The sequence below is a fragment of the Tachysurus fulvidraco genome, chromosome 1 (assembly GCF_022655615.1).
Source record: "Tachysurus fulvidraco isolate hzauxx_2018 chromosome 1, HZAU_PFXX_2.0, whole genome shotgun sequence".
Lineage (NCBI taxonomy): Eukaryota > Metazoa > Chordata > Actinopteri > Siluriformes > Bagridae > Tachysurus > Tachysurus fulvidraco.
Genome location: NC_062518.1, coordinates 5363675 through 5382923, shown reverse-complemented (window position 1 = coordinate 5382923; position 19249 = coordinate 5363675). Strand labels below are relative to the sequence as shown.

At 36.4% G+C, this 19249-nt stretch overlaps 2 protein-coding genes across 3 annotated transcripts in view; one reads left to right on the top strand and one right to left on the bottom strand.

Annotated features, from left to right (window-relative positions):
• Positions 1-6675: 6675 nt before the first annotated feature.
• ddx28 (DEAD (Asp-Glu-Ala-Asp) box polypeptide 28) lies at positions 6676-8798 on the top strand. Its single transcript, XM_027136909.2, has one exon. It carries the CDS (start codon positions 6927-6929, stop codon positions 8619-8621), a length of 1695 nt encoding a protein of 564 aa, XP_026992710.2. The 5' UTR covers positions 6676-6926; the 3' UTR covers positions 8622-8798.
• Positions 8799-10772: 1974 nt separating this feature from the next.
• The window catches only part of galr1b (galanin receptor 1b), a 28798-nt gene continuing 20321 nt past the window's right edge, over positions 10773-19249 (bottom strand). For both annotated transcript variants that reach the window (XM_047818770.1, XM_027137210.2), the window contains one exon: positions 10773-12572. In XM_047818770.1, coding sequence (XP_047674726.1) covers positions 12255-12572 — 318 coding nt within the window. In that variant the 3' untranslated portion in view covers positions 10773-12254. The remainder of the gene's footprint in view (positions 12573-19249) is intronic.

Here is a 19249-nt window from a genome sequence, read left to right as displayed (position 1 = left end):
AGAGAGAGAGAGAGAGAGAGAGAGAGAGAGAGAGAGAGAGAGAGAGAGAGAGAGAGAGAGAGAGAGAGAGAGAGAGAGAGAGAGAGAGAGAGAGAGAGAGAGAATATATGATTAGGTATCTTCTTGTCCTAGTTTGAAAGGTTGTACATAGTGGAAGCAGGATTACAGATGGACCAGGTATGATGGCAGATATAAAAGTCATTGTCAGAAGGTAATACAGGTATGAGGGCACCCTGGGATCTAAGGCATCTTGCCCATTAACCCCAAATCACCTCCCAAAAACACCCTAACTTTCCCCCAAACACCTGTCTAACTTTTACTAAGAGAAAGGCTATTTAACAAAAAGCCTGACTAATAGGTTCATAACCAAGTCCACGACAGTAGTCACAACTGAATCCCGAACTGAAAGCCAGTTCCTTTGTCAGAAAAATAGTACTGTATATTTTAGAATTGACAAACTGGCACAGTTTAATAAATCTGATTTTTAATCAGCTTATCCATTGCTAATCTACATTTACTAGCGCCAGATAGATTAGGCAAAAGTTTTTAAGTGTAATTACTTGGATATTGGAGTAGATAGAGGAGGTCTGATATTTCACCTCTCACTCAATGATATTGCCATTAAAATGTTTTTCTCAAACGCTTGATTCATGTTCACTTAATTTGAAATATTTTAAACATTTCCAAAGCTCAACTCCAGCCTGCTGTTTGTATCCAATTTTAATGCTTTCCATGTACACCACTGTGCACTGTACACAACTCGAGTGGCTTGAATCGTCATGCCAATGAGACGATGATGTACAATTTTCGTGTAAAATAAACATTTTTGTGAAGAAAGCAGGCTGTTCATTATAAAGTCTTTCAATAACGTGTTACACCGGCACCCTAGTGTGCATCGTGCCCTATGATGCACTGATATCTTATCCAGGCTGTATTCTCACCTCTTGCACAGGGTTTTTGGGGCTATAGAAAGACTACTGTATATATCCAGGTGTGACGTGAGAAAACTGTTTAATGAAGATGAATGAATACAGTGAATGAATGAATGAATTAATAAATAAACCACTTTCCAAATCTCTCCTTGTGTATTGCTAAAAAGATATTTTCTCCTTTTATAAAATTTCAGCTCACTCTGATATTTTTCAACTACTAATATTAATCACAGACTAGATGAAAATATCTGCTTTTGAAACTTTTTTAAAGTGTAAAGCATTTATCTGTGTTCAGCGTCTCTGACCTTCAGTTTGAATCCTCCATTGTATTTTCACTAAAAGAAAGAAAAAAAAAAACATCCTATTCTATTACCATTACCTTGTGTCATGTATAAATGTATAACTAAAGGCTGTATGATGTACAGTCTCTCATTCAGGGGCTCTGCATTATGCAGTAAAAAAAACGATACATTCTCTGTAAAGTGAAGCACAGATATTTCATAGAAAAAGCCCCCCGCCATAAATGAATGAATGAATGAATGAATAAATAAATAAATAAATAAATAACCAACCAACCAACCAACCAACCAACCAACCAACCAACCAACCAAACAAACAAACAAACAAACAACCAAATAAATAAATAAACAAATAAATAAATAAAATAAAATAAAATAAAATAAAATAAAATAAAATAAAATAAAATAAAATAAAATGAACAATTAAATATTTATTCGTTTGGAGAGTTTGGTAAAGAATTTTAAGATTTTATAGAATTTCTTAGGTTTCAACACACATTCTGTAGCTCATTAGGCAATACATCCAAGTAAAGAAGTTACAGTGTGTGAAGAACTACAGGAGAACATTGTCAACCTATATGGTTGACCATATACCCTATATGGTCAAAAGTATGCGGACACTTAACCCACACCCACAGTGGAAAAACGTTTTGCTAGATTTTGGAGAATGACTGTAGGGATTAGTGTTCATTTAGCTACAAGATGAAATCAGTGAAATCAGTGTTTAGTAGGGTTGAGTCAGAATCAGGGTTCTCGAGTTCTTCCTCTACAAACTACGTTTTCAAATTACGTTTCTTTGTGCACATGGGCATTGTCATGCTGGAACATGTTAAGTCTCTTAGCTCCACTGAAAGGAAATTGTAATGCTTCAGCTTACAAAGGCACTATATCCATTTTGTGTTTCATTTTAAAGTTTTTATAGTTTAATTTAGCTTGTTGAACTAAATCCATGTAATGTAGTAATCTTTGCTGCACAGCTCATATCTACTGTAGAGTGACACACTGAATGAAACTGATCTTGATCCAAAAATTAGTTGTTCAGAGGTATGGCAAAGATAACCAGCTAGCCAGCTACACAGAGTGAAAAAATGACATGAATAACCTGTAGCATTTTTCGTATGAACTTATGTCCTGTACAACATTTAAGGATGACTACAGTATGTTGTCAGTCGCAAAGTAGTACTCATTTACAGATTTTAAATTTGAATTTATTTTCATTCCTTAAACTACTTTGTAGCAGTGATGGGAAAGCAATTTAGCCATCCTTTTTCCACACAATTTAGTCCTTGACTTCAATCAATACACACTTCAAGGCTTACGCTTGTACCGCCATGTTGCTATTACATAATATCCTATATAAAGGCACAGAGAAAGATTCCATCTCAATATCCAGAGTTTCAACAAATTCCATAGCCACTTTTTTTTTCTCTATTGCTTGCTGAATAACCTTATAAAAAAATTCATGTTTATATTTCTAAAACATTTAGCTCCATTGTTAAAAGGGTATAAATCTGATGCTGATCCATCACACAGACCGTTAGCTTTTTAGTCCATGTGATCTGAAACCTTGTCATTTTTCTACTATCTAAACCTACCTAATTCCAGCTGATGATTAAAATGAATCACAATATCAAATAAGATTTACTCAACTCAAGGGTCAAACACTTCAGAAAAAGATATTTCTAAAGATAACTGGGGATTGTACTGTAGTTTGTAGTGGCCGTGTCTGTAGGCTGCTGTATATATCTGTCAAGATGCCTGGATGATTCCCAGTTAGAACAACTGGGTGGGGTTTGTCGACAGGGATTTTGTTAATTCTTGATATGTGTTTTTGTTTATATTGTGTCTAATGTGTTGATCCACCTGTTCCCCATGTTCCTGATTATTTCACCTACAGTATATTTATACGTCATTGTTATACTTCATTATACGTCATCATTGTTGCCGCCTTTTGTTGCGTGGCTTCCATTTTCAATCTGTTCTGTGTTTCTGTTCTCTGTGTATTTAATAAAACCCTTGTTTGTTACTATCCCTGCGTATGGGTCTGATTTTGCTCTGTAAAGAAAAGTCAGAGCATTCAGAATATAAAGAAAAATAAACATAACCATATTCAGTACACAATTGTAAAATATAATATTGGATATAAAGTGTGTAAACTTATATACACAAGTCTTCTGAGTAAAAGAACTTTAAAACTGTAAAAGAGTATAGTGCAATGCTATGGAATTAATCCCAGGGAAGATGAAGATGGTGCAAAACAGGGGGTAGAAAATCCTGGAAGTGCAACAGCATAGCTGTGATCAACTCAGCACTCACAAGCTGTACAGCTGTACATTTGTAATATGATGAATAGCATCAGTGCAGTAAGCAAAATGCAACCCACTGCAAAAACTCGCCGGAATAAAGTCTAAAGAGTTTAATCTAGGAATAGGCTCAAGCGCACAATAATGTCCAGAGACAATGATGAATAGTTGTGCAGTGTGATCACAGTCTGTAAGAACGGTCACATATACCATTCTGTGCTACAGCGGAGCAGAATGAGGCTTCCATTCAAGGTGTTCTGCAGTTCAAGTTTCTACAGAGGCTTGCATACTAATAAAAATGTAGAAAGAACATTTTATACAGGCTGCATATGTCAAGCTCAGACACTCTGTTAATATGAATACAACAAAAAATAAAATAAAATAAAATAAGATAATAATAAGAATTCAGAAAATTTTATTTGACAGCAGATTTATAAAAATTTTCTACAGCCCTTCCTTACCAATTTCCTCATTTTTTTTAAATCAGATTTAATCAGATTTCAAATTTCTGGGAAATTATTAGGATGCTGCTGAAAATAACACAAACAACAACAAAAAAACATCAATGTGTCATCACATCAGACTCCAAACCTGGTATACAGTATGTCATTTTCTGACATTCAGAATAAAAGAAATTGCAGGTAGAAATGTGCAAGCTTGGTCTGCACTTGGTCTAATTCACTTGAAAATGAGTGAATTATAGGCTATTTCCCTAACCAACTAAAACCTCTTGCTCGTCTGAGGACAAACTTTCATCATTTCTTGTATGTGCACAGCAAGCTGTTTCTTTCTTCAATGTGAGAGTCTTTGAGCTCTCATGCTGGGATTTTGATTCAAATCAGGCTAACATTTTCAGTCCAACGTTTCTGGGAAATCTGAAGTAGCACCTAATTACTGGAGAATAAATGGTGAAGTGGGTTTAGTCAGTGTGGTATTATCTTTGGACCATGTGGTTCACTCGCACTGCCTTGTTGCTTGCTGTAATGACCAGACGGTAGAATATATGAGACGTGAACGAGGAAAGAGGGCTGTTATACTATGTTAAGATCAGTGCAGGGTTTGTTATCATCCTATTAGATAGATGTTATTATTGTACATATCATATGCATTCTAGATTCTCTTTACACCAGTATAGTCTTTCTCACTGTTCAGACAAATGCACATTTTATTTAATGGGACATCTGAGATACCATAACCCAGTGCCTTTTGTTTAAAAAGACATTTCCCTAGTGTCTGCAAAAGAAGAGCTAAGTCTCTGAGGAGAATATTGCAATTACTGGCACTGCAAAGACTTCAACTGCATCATTTGTCAGCGTTAGCATATTTGCCAGGTAACACAGACGAGCGGAAGAACATCAACAGTCTTGTTGTTTCATTCATTCGGTAAATGGAATTGGGAGCACGGTGGTGCAGAGCATAATGTTGTTGTCTCACAGCACCAGAGTCACAGGTTCATTCGTGAGCCTCAGTTTCCTCCAGTTTTTCATTACCGGAGCACGTCTGTCTGATCCACTTGCTGACATTCACAATTTCTGCACCCAAGATATATTCAACAATACTTCCGTCTCAATGGAAGAATAGTTTTGTTTAAAAACAAACAACTTGGACCTAAAATAAGGCCTTGGGGACACTCTAGACAGAAAGTATTTCTAATCTTTACCTGCTGTTTTCTATTTTTCATTTATATTTTATTCCATTCATAAAAAAGAGAAAGAAATGGCTGTGGACTCGAAGTGGAAGAGATGGCAGACTCTATCCACTGTCAATCACAGAGACAATAAACATTCATTGGTTGTATGTAAACAGAAATAGAGGATATGGAAGGGTGAACCTCTAAGTGTGATGTGATGCACTGTGATGCAGCATAAGCAATATTAGTTAAGGTATATGATAGTCTTTACTGTGCCCAGGTGGTAGCTAGGGTATAATTGGGAAAACTGGCAAAAAAGAAAATCTATGCCACAAAAATTCTTCTATTCATCTTCTGTTGTGCTTAGCCTGCAGGGTTGCAGGGAGCCTGGAATATATATCAGAAGAGTTGGGGCCGTCCATCACAAGGCACAACTGCATAGACACAGACACACACATGTCAATAAATGTCAAAAAGTATTTGGACTGGGGGAAGAAACTGGAGTACCAGGAGAAAGCAGGAATTGAACACTCAACACCCCCCAAACCCCTACAATTGCCTTTTATTTCCTTTTAAACCCTTCCTAATCAGATCAGTAAATTAAGCAGCTGTATTGGTAGAATGAGATGGTTTGAATGTCTAACTGTAAATAAAGATTATTAGCAGACAGATAATTATCAAGCTTGTAACACTGCTTCTCTCTTATTTCCCATCCCGGGGCATCCAGAAATTGTACCAGATCTGATTGTCTTCCGTGCCAAGAAAATTTTGGACCTTCACCAACATGTGGTCTTCGAGGACAAAAATCTCCTAATCAATACAACATTTATCAGACTGTATATTTATAATCACACCCTCCAGAGTCACCCATATGAGGATGAGGTTCCCTTTTGAGTATGGTTCCTCTTAAAGTTTCTTCCTTTACCATTCAAGGGTGTTTTTCCTTGCCAATGTTTTTTTTTTTTTTTTACAATAACATGAATCCGTTTCTGAATGTGATTCTGAATGTCAGGCTCTGACTGCACCATTAGATATGTGATTCATGGCATGATTATTATTATTATTATGTTGTTGGGCTTAATGTGAGGATATTATAAATCATTCTGCCTTTATTAAAAAAAAACAACAAGAAAAAATGCTCTCAGAGACAGACTTTACATTACTGCATTAAATAGAGATTTAATTAGGCATTTATTTATTTATTAAATTATATATGCATTAATTTAGTAATAGACTGTGTATTCTTTTTATTTATTTATTAAATTATATATGCATTAATTTAGTAATAAACTGTGTATTCTTTTTATTTATTTATTTATTTATTTATTTATTATTACATTTTTTATGCATTAATTTAGTAATAGACTGTGTATTATTTATTTATTTAGTACTTTTTAACTATTAATGTTGCCTACATATTTCTATATAGAAAATTGGTATAGTTGGATCTATTATTTTTGCCTTGGTGTGACTTCCAATAGGAACGTTTTACGTCATAAAACAGCGACGCGACACACGGATAACGGTTAACTCCTAAATGTCTTCTTCTTCCCTGTACAAGGACACTACACGGGTCATAACGTAAAGGCTGATAAGGACAGATTCTAGGGCACTAGGAGGCAATTTGGGATTTAGTCAGAGATACATGTGAGAACGTTGAGCGGAAAAGTAAAGGCTGAATAATTCTGGTGTTTTGTGACCGCTAATATTTATTAGCATTAGCTAGAAGAGTTAGCTCTCCTAATGTAAAGCACCTGTCAGAATGCACGGCGTGAAGGTTGGGTGCTTTGGCTTGCTCGCTTCCAGACAGCTTTTAAGCCAAACTAATTCGCTTTCCTGTTGTATCCGTGGTGCAGGTTGTGTACAAGAGTTATTTTATAATGTTGTTGGACGCCAAACATCCACAGCGACGTCTGAACCGGTGATAATCCGCGTCCCGAGGCGCATACAAGACCGCATAGACAGTGTGAAGCAGGTGAAACGCAAAAACCTCGATAAAGTAGCCACAGTAAAAGCTGGTAGACTACTGATCGAAAGCAAGAACCAACTATTGAATCAGTCTGTCAGTTACACTCTGGGCAAGTTTGAAGAACCAGTACTCACGTCAAAGGGATGGAAGAATAACAAATCATTTGGAGACTACTTTACCATCAACAGCACCCAGAGTGCGCCACCTTTCCTCCCGGAGTCTATGGAAGAGAAGAACCAGGATGGACAGAATCAGAGAAAAACATTCAGCCACCTCCATCTTTCGTCAGAGCTCGTCGAGACACTGCAGAGTCACAATATCACGCATCCTACGATTGTGCAGTTACAGACCATTCCAAAACTGCTTCGGGGTCACAACGTCCTGTGTGCTGCTGAGACGGGCAGCGGAAAAACGTTGGCCTACCTCCTGCCCATTGTCCATAAATTACATACAGAGATGAGACCGATAGAGCTGGAGTCAGAGCAGAAGACACAAGCGCTGGTCCTTGTGCCATCGAGAGAGCTGGCCGAGCAGGTGACCTCGGTTGCACGTGCCGTGAGCCGACCGTTTGGGCTAAAGGTTAAAGTTGTAGGTGGAGGAAGAGGAGTCGGAAGCATCAAAGCAGCTTTCAGCTATGGTCCGCCTGATCTTCTGGTTGCTACGCCTGGCTCGTTGTTGAAGGCAATATGGAGACGCTTTGTGGATCTGAGTGAACTTCGTTTTATTGTAGTAGATGAAGCTGATACAATGTTTGACCCCAGTTTCGTAGACATGCTTGAGAAGGTCCTCCGACACACCCAGGTTGCTGCGAATCTCTCCGAGCTAACCGGACCCGCACGAAAAGCACAGCTGGTGGTAGTAGGTGCCACTTTCCCTGGAGGGGTCGGCGAGCTCCTGGATAAAGTGACCGATCTGGGCAGCTTGGTAACGGTTAAGAGCCGGATGTTGCATTACCTGATGCCGCATGTCAGGCAGACCTTTGTGAAAGTAAGAGGCTCTGAAAAGGTTCTGGAGCTTCACCAAGCTTTGAAGGAGGCAGATCGGAAAGGCGTTTTGGTGTTCTGCAATTCGGCTGCCACCGTCAACTGGCTTGGTTACACGCTGGAAGAGATGGGTCTTCATCACGCTCGTCTTCAGGGAGAAATGCCTGCCTCGATGAGGGAAGGAATTTTTCAGAACTTCCAAAAAGGCCATGTTGATGTTTTGCTTTGTACTGATATCGCCTCCCGAGGACTTGACACGCAAAGAGTGGGGTTGGTGGTTAACTATGATTTCCCAGAATCCCATACAGACTACATTCACCGTGCAGGCCGTGTAGGCAGGGCAGGAGCCTCAGGTGGAGGACATGTCCTGAGTTTTGTCACCCATCCATGGGATGTAGAGCTGGTGCAGAGCATTGAGACAGCAGCCAGGAGGAGAATGTGTTTACCAGGAATGGAGACGGACATTCAGAAACCAAGCAAAACATTATCACTGGAGAACAAATGATATTACACATTTACTCATTTTCACTTCTGTTTTTACAATACAGTACTCGTATAATATGTTCAGGAATACTTGATATAGAGTTGAATGCAAAAGTTTGCATCCCCCATAATTGTTCTGGTAAAAGAAGAATGTACTTGTCATGCTTTACAATAAATATTTATTCCAGGATGTTATAAATGAAATGTCAGTCCATCTTGTAACAAACGTAACAACCTAAAGTCTGCAAAAAGTCCACAAAAATAACTTAAAATGGAGTTCTTTATAACACTCTAGGACTCTAAATCTGTTTTTGATTTACATAATTATTTATATATCTAACTGTATTCCTTATTCATTTTCTGACATTAATTTCTTGTGGCTAGAAAGCAAATTCCTGTATCTTTAATTTTTGCCCTGAGGGTGTGCAAACTTTTGCACTCTTTTTTGATTTGTAATATCTGTATTAATGAGAGAGGTTCTGAATTTTACATGCCAGCTTATTGATTTTTATTGAGAAATTGGGAAATATTTGAAATATTTAATTGTGAACTTGTTAAAAGGCTCTAAGGAGAAGTTTATATAAGTGTCTTGATTTTTTTTCAATTCATAGCTTTCAATACAAAAATCCTTCACAGCAATTTCCGATTCATTTGCATTAGTGTGCTGCGTTTATTATGTAAATGCTTTATACACAGTTGACTGGTGATGGCCTGCAGGGTGTCTTGGAAAGGAAAAGGAACAACAGAGAAGGCATTTGAAGAATGTAAGAAAATATTTTGTGCAGAATGTTGACAAAGACACATATGGGGTTGTCTGCTCTGCAAAAAAAAAAAATAATAATTTTTTTATACAAGTTAATACAGTGTCTCACAGCTCCCAGATCCCCTGAGCCCAGGTTAGTGTCATATTAAAAAAGCTTTTATTTGTCACATATACAATACAGCACAGTGGAATTCTATTATTCACAAATTCCTGCTTGTTAGTAAGTGCCAGAACATAGTCATTGATGATACAGCAAATTCTTAAGCAGAGAGTGAGATTAAGGGCCAAACAGTGACTCTGTGACTTGAGCCTGACCATTAACCATTTTCCCCACTACTGCCTCCCTTTAGTTTCCTGAACAACATCTGGCAAGAACTGGATTCATTTATCAAAAATGGCTGCGTGTGTGTGGTGTGTGCATGCGTGTGTGTGCGGTGTTGTCCAATGCCATACAGGGTGTATTCCCGGGCTCTGGATCCACCCCGATCCTGACCCTGATAAAGCAGTTCAGGAAAATAAAATGGTCATGCTTTTATACTTAAAATTCTATAGTTATAGCTTCTATAGTTAAACTGTGTTTTAATATTAATATATTTCTTTTTTTTTCAATTAGATAAAATTTAAACCTTATGTTTAAATGTTTGAAATAACTCATGAACTTGTCCTGTTTCAGGATTTCAGCCCAGTAGCCAAAATACGAGCAGCTTCCTTTCACGTCCACATTTCATCCTTGACAAAAGTCTTAACCAGATATGTATATATTTTTTAAGATAGTTGACTCGAAAGTCTGCTGTTGCTCTGCTCTGTATAAACGGCTCTGGTTTGAGATGATGACTGTAGTGAATTGCGAGGGATGATAGATGAGTATGCAGTCTGCCACCCACTGTTTATTATCACAGAATAACAGCAGGGTTGCCATGGTATAGGCTTATATTTAAAGTGACGGCGCATGACGAAGAGAGAGAGAGTTTCATAAACATCGATTCAGAGCAAAAGAAACTCGGATGAACTCTGATTTACTTCCTCCCAGACCGGCACGAATTCAGCTTTGTGGAGTAGCATGATCAAGAAAACAAGATATGCTTTTCCTTTGAGAAAGAAAGAAGCATTGTACTTTCATTCTTTACTAATTATCAGACTACCATTTTATCCTTTCATGATTTTTTTTAAGGGGCCCAAAGTGTAGCTCGGCTTTCTGTCAATTTTCTGTCTTTTTGCTGCCAGGCCTGCTTTGTATCCTTTCCACATCAAAGCAGGAAATACCCAGAAGCTGGCTGAGTGGCAGGATACTAAAGGCTTTCAGTGAAGGGATCTGCTTTATACGAGCACTCTAGTCACTGAAAGTCTCACAGCTAAACTTTGACCTCTGATGTTCAAATGCTTAAAGATGATGAAACAATGATGCAACAGTTTGCTATACGATTTTATACAAAACATTCTACACAGCATAACTTCACAGACATAACATCAGTTTGTTTTGGTCAGAAAACGGCTGCTTGTTCGAGGTCATGTCCACAATGCTACAGATACACTTTTCTACACCATTAAAACAGCATTACAAAATAAGATTTCAATAAACTAACCACATTTAACAGACCATATTGTGGGGTAACATAAAATAAAGTATAATAATAATAATAATAATAATAATAATAATAATAATAATAATAAGTTACTAAACCAAAGCAACATCTTTCAAGAGCTTGATAAAGTGGATTATTTGTGTGTCTTAATAATGATAGAAAATAAGAGTAATGATGTTAAAATATGAAGTTATATATCAAAATAAGATATTTATTGGAAATAATGACATCTTCGAAATGAGTAAGTTGGTATAGTGAGAGATTAAAATGAAAATAAATTTCATTGCTTGAAATAAGTTTGAACAAAATGTGAAATAGCACCTGTGATTCAATGCTTTCATAGGACTGATGATGCTTGATACAAATTATGTACGTTAACTGAACATGGAAATTTGCACACTTCGAACATTTCCCATGGTTTGATGCACCTTACTACAGCACAAATAAAGAAACCACAAAATATTCTTTGTACAGTAGTTGCACGGGCTTTATGTATTGTTTAGATGTAATATGTTTTACTGAAAAAGCAGATAAGTGTTCTCAATTAACAGATAAATTTAGTTATATTTGAGAAAAAAACTCAAAAAGATGGATCATTAAAAAATCATGGATCTATCATAAAAAAAAAACAAAAAAACAAATAACACATCTCTCTTTCCTCTCATATAAGCTGCTGTTTAGATTACTATTAATATAGTATTAAGATTATTATTAAGAATTACAAAATATATATGGAATTTTATATGTATCAGTATGTGTGTGTGGACATGATCTGAGATGTGAGGAATGTTAGGGATTGTGATAAAGTCCATGTTCATGTTGCTTTTCCTTTTATCCTGATGATGACTGTAGTCTGCACGTTACACAACACATTTAACCATGTAAACAAGTCAAATTATGACACAAATATCATAGACTAGCATATACAAATCACTTTTCACTGGAAAAAAATATAAACTTAACACTGAAGTTAACAACATGGATGTTTTTCAGTTACATAACAAAACAGAGTTTCGCCTTCTCTTGGCTGTTCTGGACATGAAAACCTATCTTGAGGATGACACTTTCAGATTTCATCTCTCAAGACTACCTGTGAAGACGTAACTGTAGAACATTCTTTTTTTAAAGCTATTCGTGCTGATGAATTTCCAGCCTGCATTTGTGCAAGCCCTACATGCACCGCTGTTTTTTTAGTTTGAATAGCAGCGAAGGGATTAATCTTCAACTGAATACGGATTGTGGTCTATTTTGAAGTAGAATATTTTCAAGGAGGCTCATTTTCAGCATCACAGAGCTTGTCAATCTTCTCTCACAGGTTGGTTGTGGAGTGTGTGGTGGAGAAATTCTCCATCCGAATCCGTGCTATTTTCTTCACAGGTGGGGGCGAGTAGAAGAGATGGCAGGTGAAGACCTGTCGGCAGGCTTTCCGAAAGTTCTCTGAGAGGAAGGCGTAGAGAATGGGGTTGACGCAGGAGTTTCCGTAGGCCATGCAGTGTGACAATATGCGGAACGCGAAGGAGGAATCGTTCAGAGGGAAGTCTCCAAATTCCACCCACATGGCAATGATATGATGGGGCATCCAGCAGAAGAGGAATGCTGCCACAACCAGAAGCACAGTCTGCGCTGTCTAACAGAGAGACATACACATAGAATTAACTCGCTGTAACACAATACAGTCAGTTAAATATACAATATGTTTGTTGATGACAAAAGCTTCTTGCTTTCTAAGTGGAAAATACAGGTAAGCTTTTCTGTTGCTGTGGGGTTTTACATAAAAATTTCTGGGTTCAAATTATTTTAGGATTATCGAAACTTTTCCGCTAAATTGTAGTTACAAATACACAAAGGATTTACCCTCAATGCTACAGTGATTAGATGTAAGGAATTAGTTCCCTGGGAAACATCTTAATGAAACACAAATAACAGAGATCAATGTTCACTTTATACTGTAGCCACGCCCCTTTTTGTGCATGATTTATATTTAAACACTCATGCATTCCTATGAGAAAGAATAGCATTCATGCCTACTAACACTATTAGTGGAAATAATTATTGAAATAAATCAGTACTTATGGTGACGAGCAATTTTTGAATGGTGTTTTAGTTTCTAGTCTAGTCACTACAACTCATATTCCAAACTCTTTTGAAATAACTTCTGCAAATTCATAAATGATGTACAGATTTATTAGATGTGACCATACTGAGAGAGAGAGAGAGAGAGAGAGAGAGAGAGAGAGAGAGAGAGAGAGAGAGAGAGATCAGCAAAATAAAGGTCACTAGTTTTTTTTTTAGATTTCTTTGTTCTGCCTATTACCACATTGACTGGGAAAAGCTTTCTATGTCTCTCCACATGTTCACATTCATCTAAAAATTCAGTTCCTTTAAAATATAAAAAGCACTTAAAAACAAATAATCATGAAAGAAGAAAAAAAGAAAGAGTTGAGCATGCAATTAATGCACATAGCAAAGTAATATGACCATGAAAAGGATCCAGCCACTGATAAAATCAATCTAATTCTGTATTTGTTAAAAACATTCAGCATTTAAACCTTGATTCAGACCTTTAATGCATATATAAAGAAAAGCAATACTTCGATCACACAATGCTCTTAGTTCTATGAATAAGTAATAATGTTTATCATGCAAATACTAGTGACATTGATGGATTATCAGTCCGATTGCATGTCACACTGATATAGCTGCTTTCTTGTATCCCCAATCTGAAGAGTAATGAGGAATTTAGTGTGGGATAGGAATGGATTTATGGATATGCTGAAGATTTACATCACTGAAGTCGGCTTCGGATTACATCTGCTGCGCAAGAACAGAACATAATGGAAATGGGTGACTTTTTCCCTGAAGAAATGTTGAGATAAAATCCCAGGCACCATCCATAAATCAGGCGGGTACATTGTGGTTTAAACATGTAAATATTCTAGTAGAGAACCGAAATAAATGAGAGCAGAATCTCTGAAGGAGATCTACATACATTGGCTCACTTAAATACATAGAGAGTTAATCATTTTAGCTTAGTAACAGAATAAATGAAATAAAAGTCAATGATATTTAAAAATAATATTAAAAGAGACACTAAGAGAGTGTGAATTTTCCATGAAGTTTCCAGAGTATAGAGATTATTTAAGATAAATATCCAAATATGCTGCAAAAAAAATCAACATTAAACTCACATCAGCCATATTTTTGTGTTTGTTTCATAAACTCTTTTTTATCTCAGTCTCCAAAGCTGGAGATATAGAAATGTCAGAGATATGAATTGAAAATGTCAAATTCAAGCATATTTCTTTATGGACTAATTGTTTTTTAATAGAATTCTTTATTGAATGTTATTTTAAAAGACTAATTCATGGATGGAATAGCAAATAGACTATATTCACACCATATTTACATAATCCCAAACAACACAAGGACTGCAAGGTCTCTCACAATACTTTGGATAAAAGAATATTCTTGGATCTGACATTTCCCACCCATGAGTCTTTGTGGCATATAAAATTTTAAATGATGTGAGGAAAAAACTTTTTTTCCATTACCTATCATCAAAATGTAACATATTGTTACTGCTTTAGTGCAGAGCATGACATTTTATAGGCATGTATGCATCCCTGGGAATTTATATATTAAAATATTTATCTGAAAATACAGATGTAGACGTTGCTAATTCATTTGCTGTTACACAAAGAACTTGTTCGACCCTGTGTAGAGACATGTACTGATGGGTTCTTGCATATACAGTAAATGAGACTCAGCTCTGGGCTATCACATTTCTCGGTCAATTTAAAAGGATTTGCTGACTGACGCTGTTCTGAATCTCACTGCAGAAATAAAACAGAATACTGGTTAAAAAACACTAAACGTTTTCTGATTCTGTATTTATTTATTTGGTTCCATTTTATTTTATTTTTCACACACTATATATATATATATATATATATATATATATATATATATATATATATATATATATATATATATATAAATATATATATATAGTGTGTATATATATTTATTATTTATATATCTATATATTTTGTGTATGAAAAGTTCACAGTACCACAGGTAGTGAAATCTTTTTTTTAGAATAAAAAGAAAATTTTTTTTTTAATATAATATTTAAAGATACAATAATATAAGATAAAACAAAAGAGTAAGACGAAATTAAATGTAGTCTACTATAATAATAGATGAAATATGGGGGGAAAGTGATTTAAAAGCAAGGATTATCATTCTTTATTACTAAGAATTATGATAATGATAGTAATAATGATAATAAAAAGAATAATTTTTTTTCTTATGCCACATGGTATAATTATATTAATTCCTGGAAACTCCACTTTAATCACACAGACATTTTGCACAATACTCTTGGTTCATAAAACTGGTATCAAAGATTAACTTTCAGATGTAGCTTTATTTAGTAACTTTTATTTAGAAGACTCATTTCTTCTCCAGCATTATTTTAATTTCAGTCCAAAAGCTTCTACATTTCCATGTGTTAGGACTTGGACTCTATGAATTGCAGACTACATTACAAGACTTCTTCTTTTTTTTGAAAACCCTTGAAAATGCAACCCTTGAAAAGATTATTCATAGATAATGATCTTATGTAGATGCCAAAAATGTGGCTGTGTATTGCGGTCAACACAAAATAGCCACAGAACATCTAAATATGTTTTTCATTAGAATTATTGCAATCATAAAGATGTTCAGCTGTATCACAGAGTCTATAACACTTGTTTTACCTGTAACTAACCATTTTCTGGGTTGCATTTGTTGATGCCTTCTTTTTTCTCCTGTCTATTATCAGGAATCATTTCTGAAACCCGAGATCTTTTCCTCATATTCCTTTTGTACCTTTGACCATATTTTCTGATCATCCACAACTTCTATTATCTTGTTGTTTCTACATGGTTATTAGCTGGGTTTGCGTCAGTGTAACTTTCACCTTGATTTGTGTAAAACTACAGATGCAATTTCAAGATGACAGACTCTCAATACTGTGAAAGGATGTGCAATAAGCCTTAATATACAGTAGTCTTGTTAGAGCCATCACTGTTTATTTCTTTTTCTTAAGATGACAGAAATTTTCGTTTCGATCGGCGAGTTTTATTCAGAGGTGTACAAGGATTTCATAATGTATAGGATGCACCTTGAGCTAACGTCAGCTTTCTGTCAGCATGTTGTAGGGTAAACATTATGAAGTGATTCTATATGCAGTTTGAGGTGCTGAGCAGCTTAACAGACTATTGTGTGGGATTTTTTATTAATCAGATAATTTAACCTTGTGAAAGTCAAGTCATTTTTAATTTAAGTCAGAAATTGCAACAAGAAGATATATCGAATTTTTTCTTCTTTGTTGTTACTGATGGAGGTCCAAGATCTGCTACAAAGACCCTGGAGGCACATCATCCACTGTTCCCAATATCTCATCACATAAATAATGCATTGTCAAGATGATAGATATATGTCTATAGCAGGGTTCCCAAACTTTTCAGACCGCGACCCCCAGTATTAGATTGCTGGTGAACTTATCCAGTCATATTGGTAGGGAGCGTCTCCCTCATGGAAATACTTATGAAAGTCATCCAAAAGGGACATCATTGCAACCTTTTTTAACATATAAAAAATAAATAAATAAATAAATAAAGTTTCTGGAAATCATCTCGCGACCCCCCGACCCCCAGGACTTGCACTCTTATTATTGTATGGATTGCTACTCTTCTCACTATGCTGATGACAGGAAATGTAGACTCTCATGAGACAGCTTTTCCCCACAGGGGAGCTAATAAGAGAGTGTCTTTCAGCAGTGAACAAAAGCCCCAGCATTGCCTGGTCACTTTAAAATGACTATTGAGATTGGCAGGATCCCCTTTGTGAAAAATACCATTAGCTGATACCCTGGGGAACCTTGTCAGCTCTTTCTTTACTCGCTCTAAGGTAAGGTCATTTATCAATGTCAATCACTGTACAATATAAAACTAATTTTGCTGAATCTGAATAATGTTACCAGCATGAACACTGAAATATTTAGTTCATGACAAAGCCACAAAAATGCTCCTGGCTCAAGAGATATCTAACTAGCGATTTACGACAATACATTTATGGACCACAGGGCTGTTGCATTCTCAAATCAGAAGCTAGTGATCCAAGCCATTTTCAGTAACAGCACCTCTGATGGTTGTTCAACATAAGTGACTCATCGATTTAACATGCTCATGGATTTGTATGGTGAATGTTGGTGAATGTTGCACATTAAACCAAATCTAACCATATCTCGATTAGAAATTTGTTTTTCATTTTTGAAATATGAATAATTGTTCACAGACATTTTTTAAGTGTTAAGTTTCTGCTTAGAGACATGGATGCTTTAATTTAAGTAACTTCATTTGTCAAAGTCAAAGTGAAGTTTATTGTCATTTAGTCAGGCGACAGGGTATGTATGCATAAAAGAACAAAATTGTGTTTCTTCAAAGCTTCTATGTACAGATGTAAACAATAGACAGCACACAAGACAGCACAGTAATCAACTATACGTATAGACCAGTATACTGTACATGTCTGTTCACAGTGAAAGTTGGATTTTTTGCACAATATTATATGCAATTGCATAACTTACAACAGTCAGCATCAACAACAAGTAAACATGACAGACAGTACAATAGGCTACACAACAGTCAGCATGATAGACAGTGCAGAAAAACCAAACAGATACATGAGGACATGTTAATATTACACCTCTGTTCACAAAGCTTGGCTTGGTTTAGTGGAAAAGTGGGTGAATGTTAAAGCACTGTCTGTGAAAAATAAAAAGTGCTCAAGTGATGAAAGTAAATAATTGCTAGTCTGGTTATAGCACAAGACAAGACTAAAAAAGTGTGTCCCAGTCGTTACAGGTCAGTGGGTTTTTTGTGTTGCCAGAGTGAACTGATTAGCCTGATAGCATGTAGGAAAAAGCTCTTGCAATGTCTGGTAGTCTTACACAACCATCCACAATCTTTGCTATGAATCCCATCACAGACTCTGCATTCTCTCCTAAACAGATATGTTGATTAATAGTGGCAGACTCTCTGAACACATTCCCAGGGCTGTCAAGTGTCTGGCATTGAGAGTGACAGTCACTCATTTGGGTCTTTTGTCACGCTCTCCCGCCACACATCGTATTTCTCACGCAGAAAAACTTTTGGACTATTTATCATATATTTAATTTGCCACAGCACCCAAAATGTATCAGTCCGCACCGCTTAGTCGAGCCTGACACTTATCAGCCGATCAAAAAAAGGAGGCTTTGAACAAAACCTCAAAACGAAACAATCATGACCCTAAAAATGGCTGGGCTTGAGCCGAACTGTTTTAAATGGGAGCAACATTACAAATGATAAAGGAGTCCAAAAAGGCAACAAACACTTACTATACAATAAACAACACCAGTCATAATCTCTCTCTCTCACACACACTCGCACGCACATATACACACAAATTAAAAAAAGGAAATTAAATAAATACTTTGTATTTGGTTAAGTTGCGGTCAGTGATCCTTACCAAACACAACAACTCCCCCATTATTGTTTTTTTTTTTTTTGGAATGGGGGGGGGGGGGTGGTGGTGGTGGTGGTGGTGGTGGTGGTGGGGGGTGGGGGCTGTCTTCAAAACTTGAGAGCCCTGCATTCCAGTCTGTGCACAAATCACTCCTGAAGTGCTAAAAAACAGCTCCTTCTGGCCAGGATCAAAATTGTTTCAAAGATGGCTTGCTTCTCACTAGCAGTGGCCTGTGTGCTGGAATTAGCATTACAGAGCATTAGTCTTTAGATTGGCCTGATTTAAGTCACCAGCAATTGTATACACACTGTCTTGTTTAGCATTTAGCATCATGCTGACCGACTGATACAAGACAGATGTACGTTTTTTTGTATTAGCATGTGGGGGAATACATGTAGCTGTGACGCTAATAGATGTGAAAATCTTTGGCAAGTAATATGGTCAGCAGTTTAACTTCAGGAATTCTATGTCTACCGAACAGTAGCTGGAGACAGTTTCAATGTTTAGTGCACCAGTTGTTATTAGTGTAAATACAAACGCCTCCTAAAGTACTAACACTTGACTGTACGAACAATACTCAGAAATGTCTATCATGTTCATCCATTAATCTAATTCTTGTACCACTTATCCTACACAGGCTGACAAGTAGCATAGAGTCTAACCCAGTGAACACAGGGCACAAGGCAGGGGACACCTAGGACAGGATGGCAACTAATTGCAGGCGCACACACACACACACACACACACACA

Excerpts from the sequence above, each read along its gene's own strand:
- ddx28 (XM_027136909.2), top strand. The coding sequence starts at position 6,927 with ATGCACGGCGTGAAGGTTGGGTGCTTTGGCTTGCTCGCTTCCAGACAG.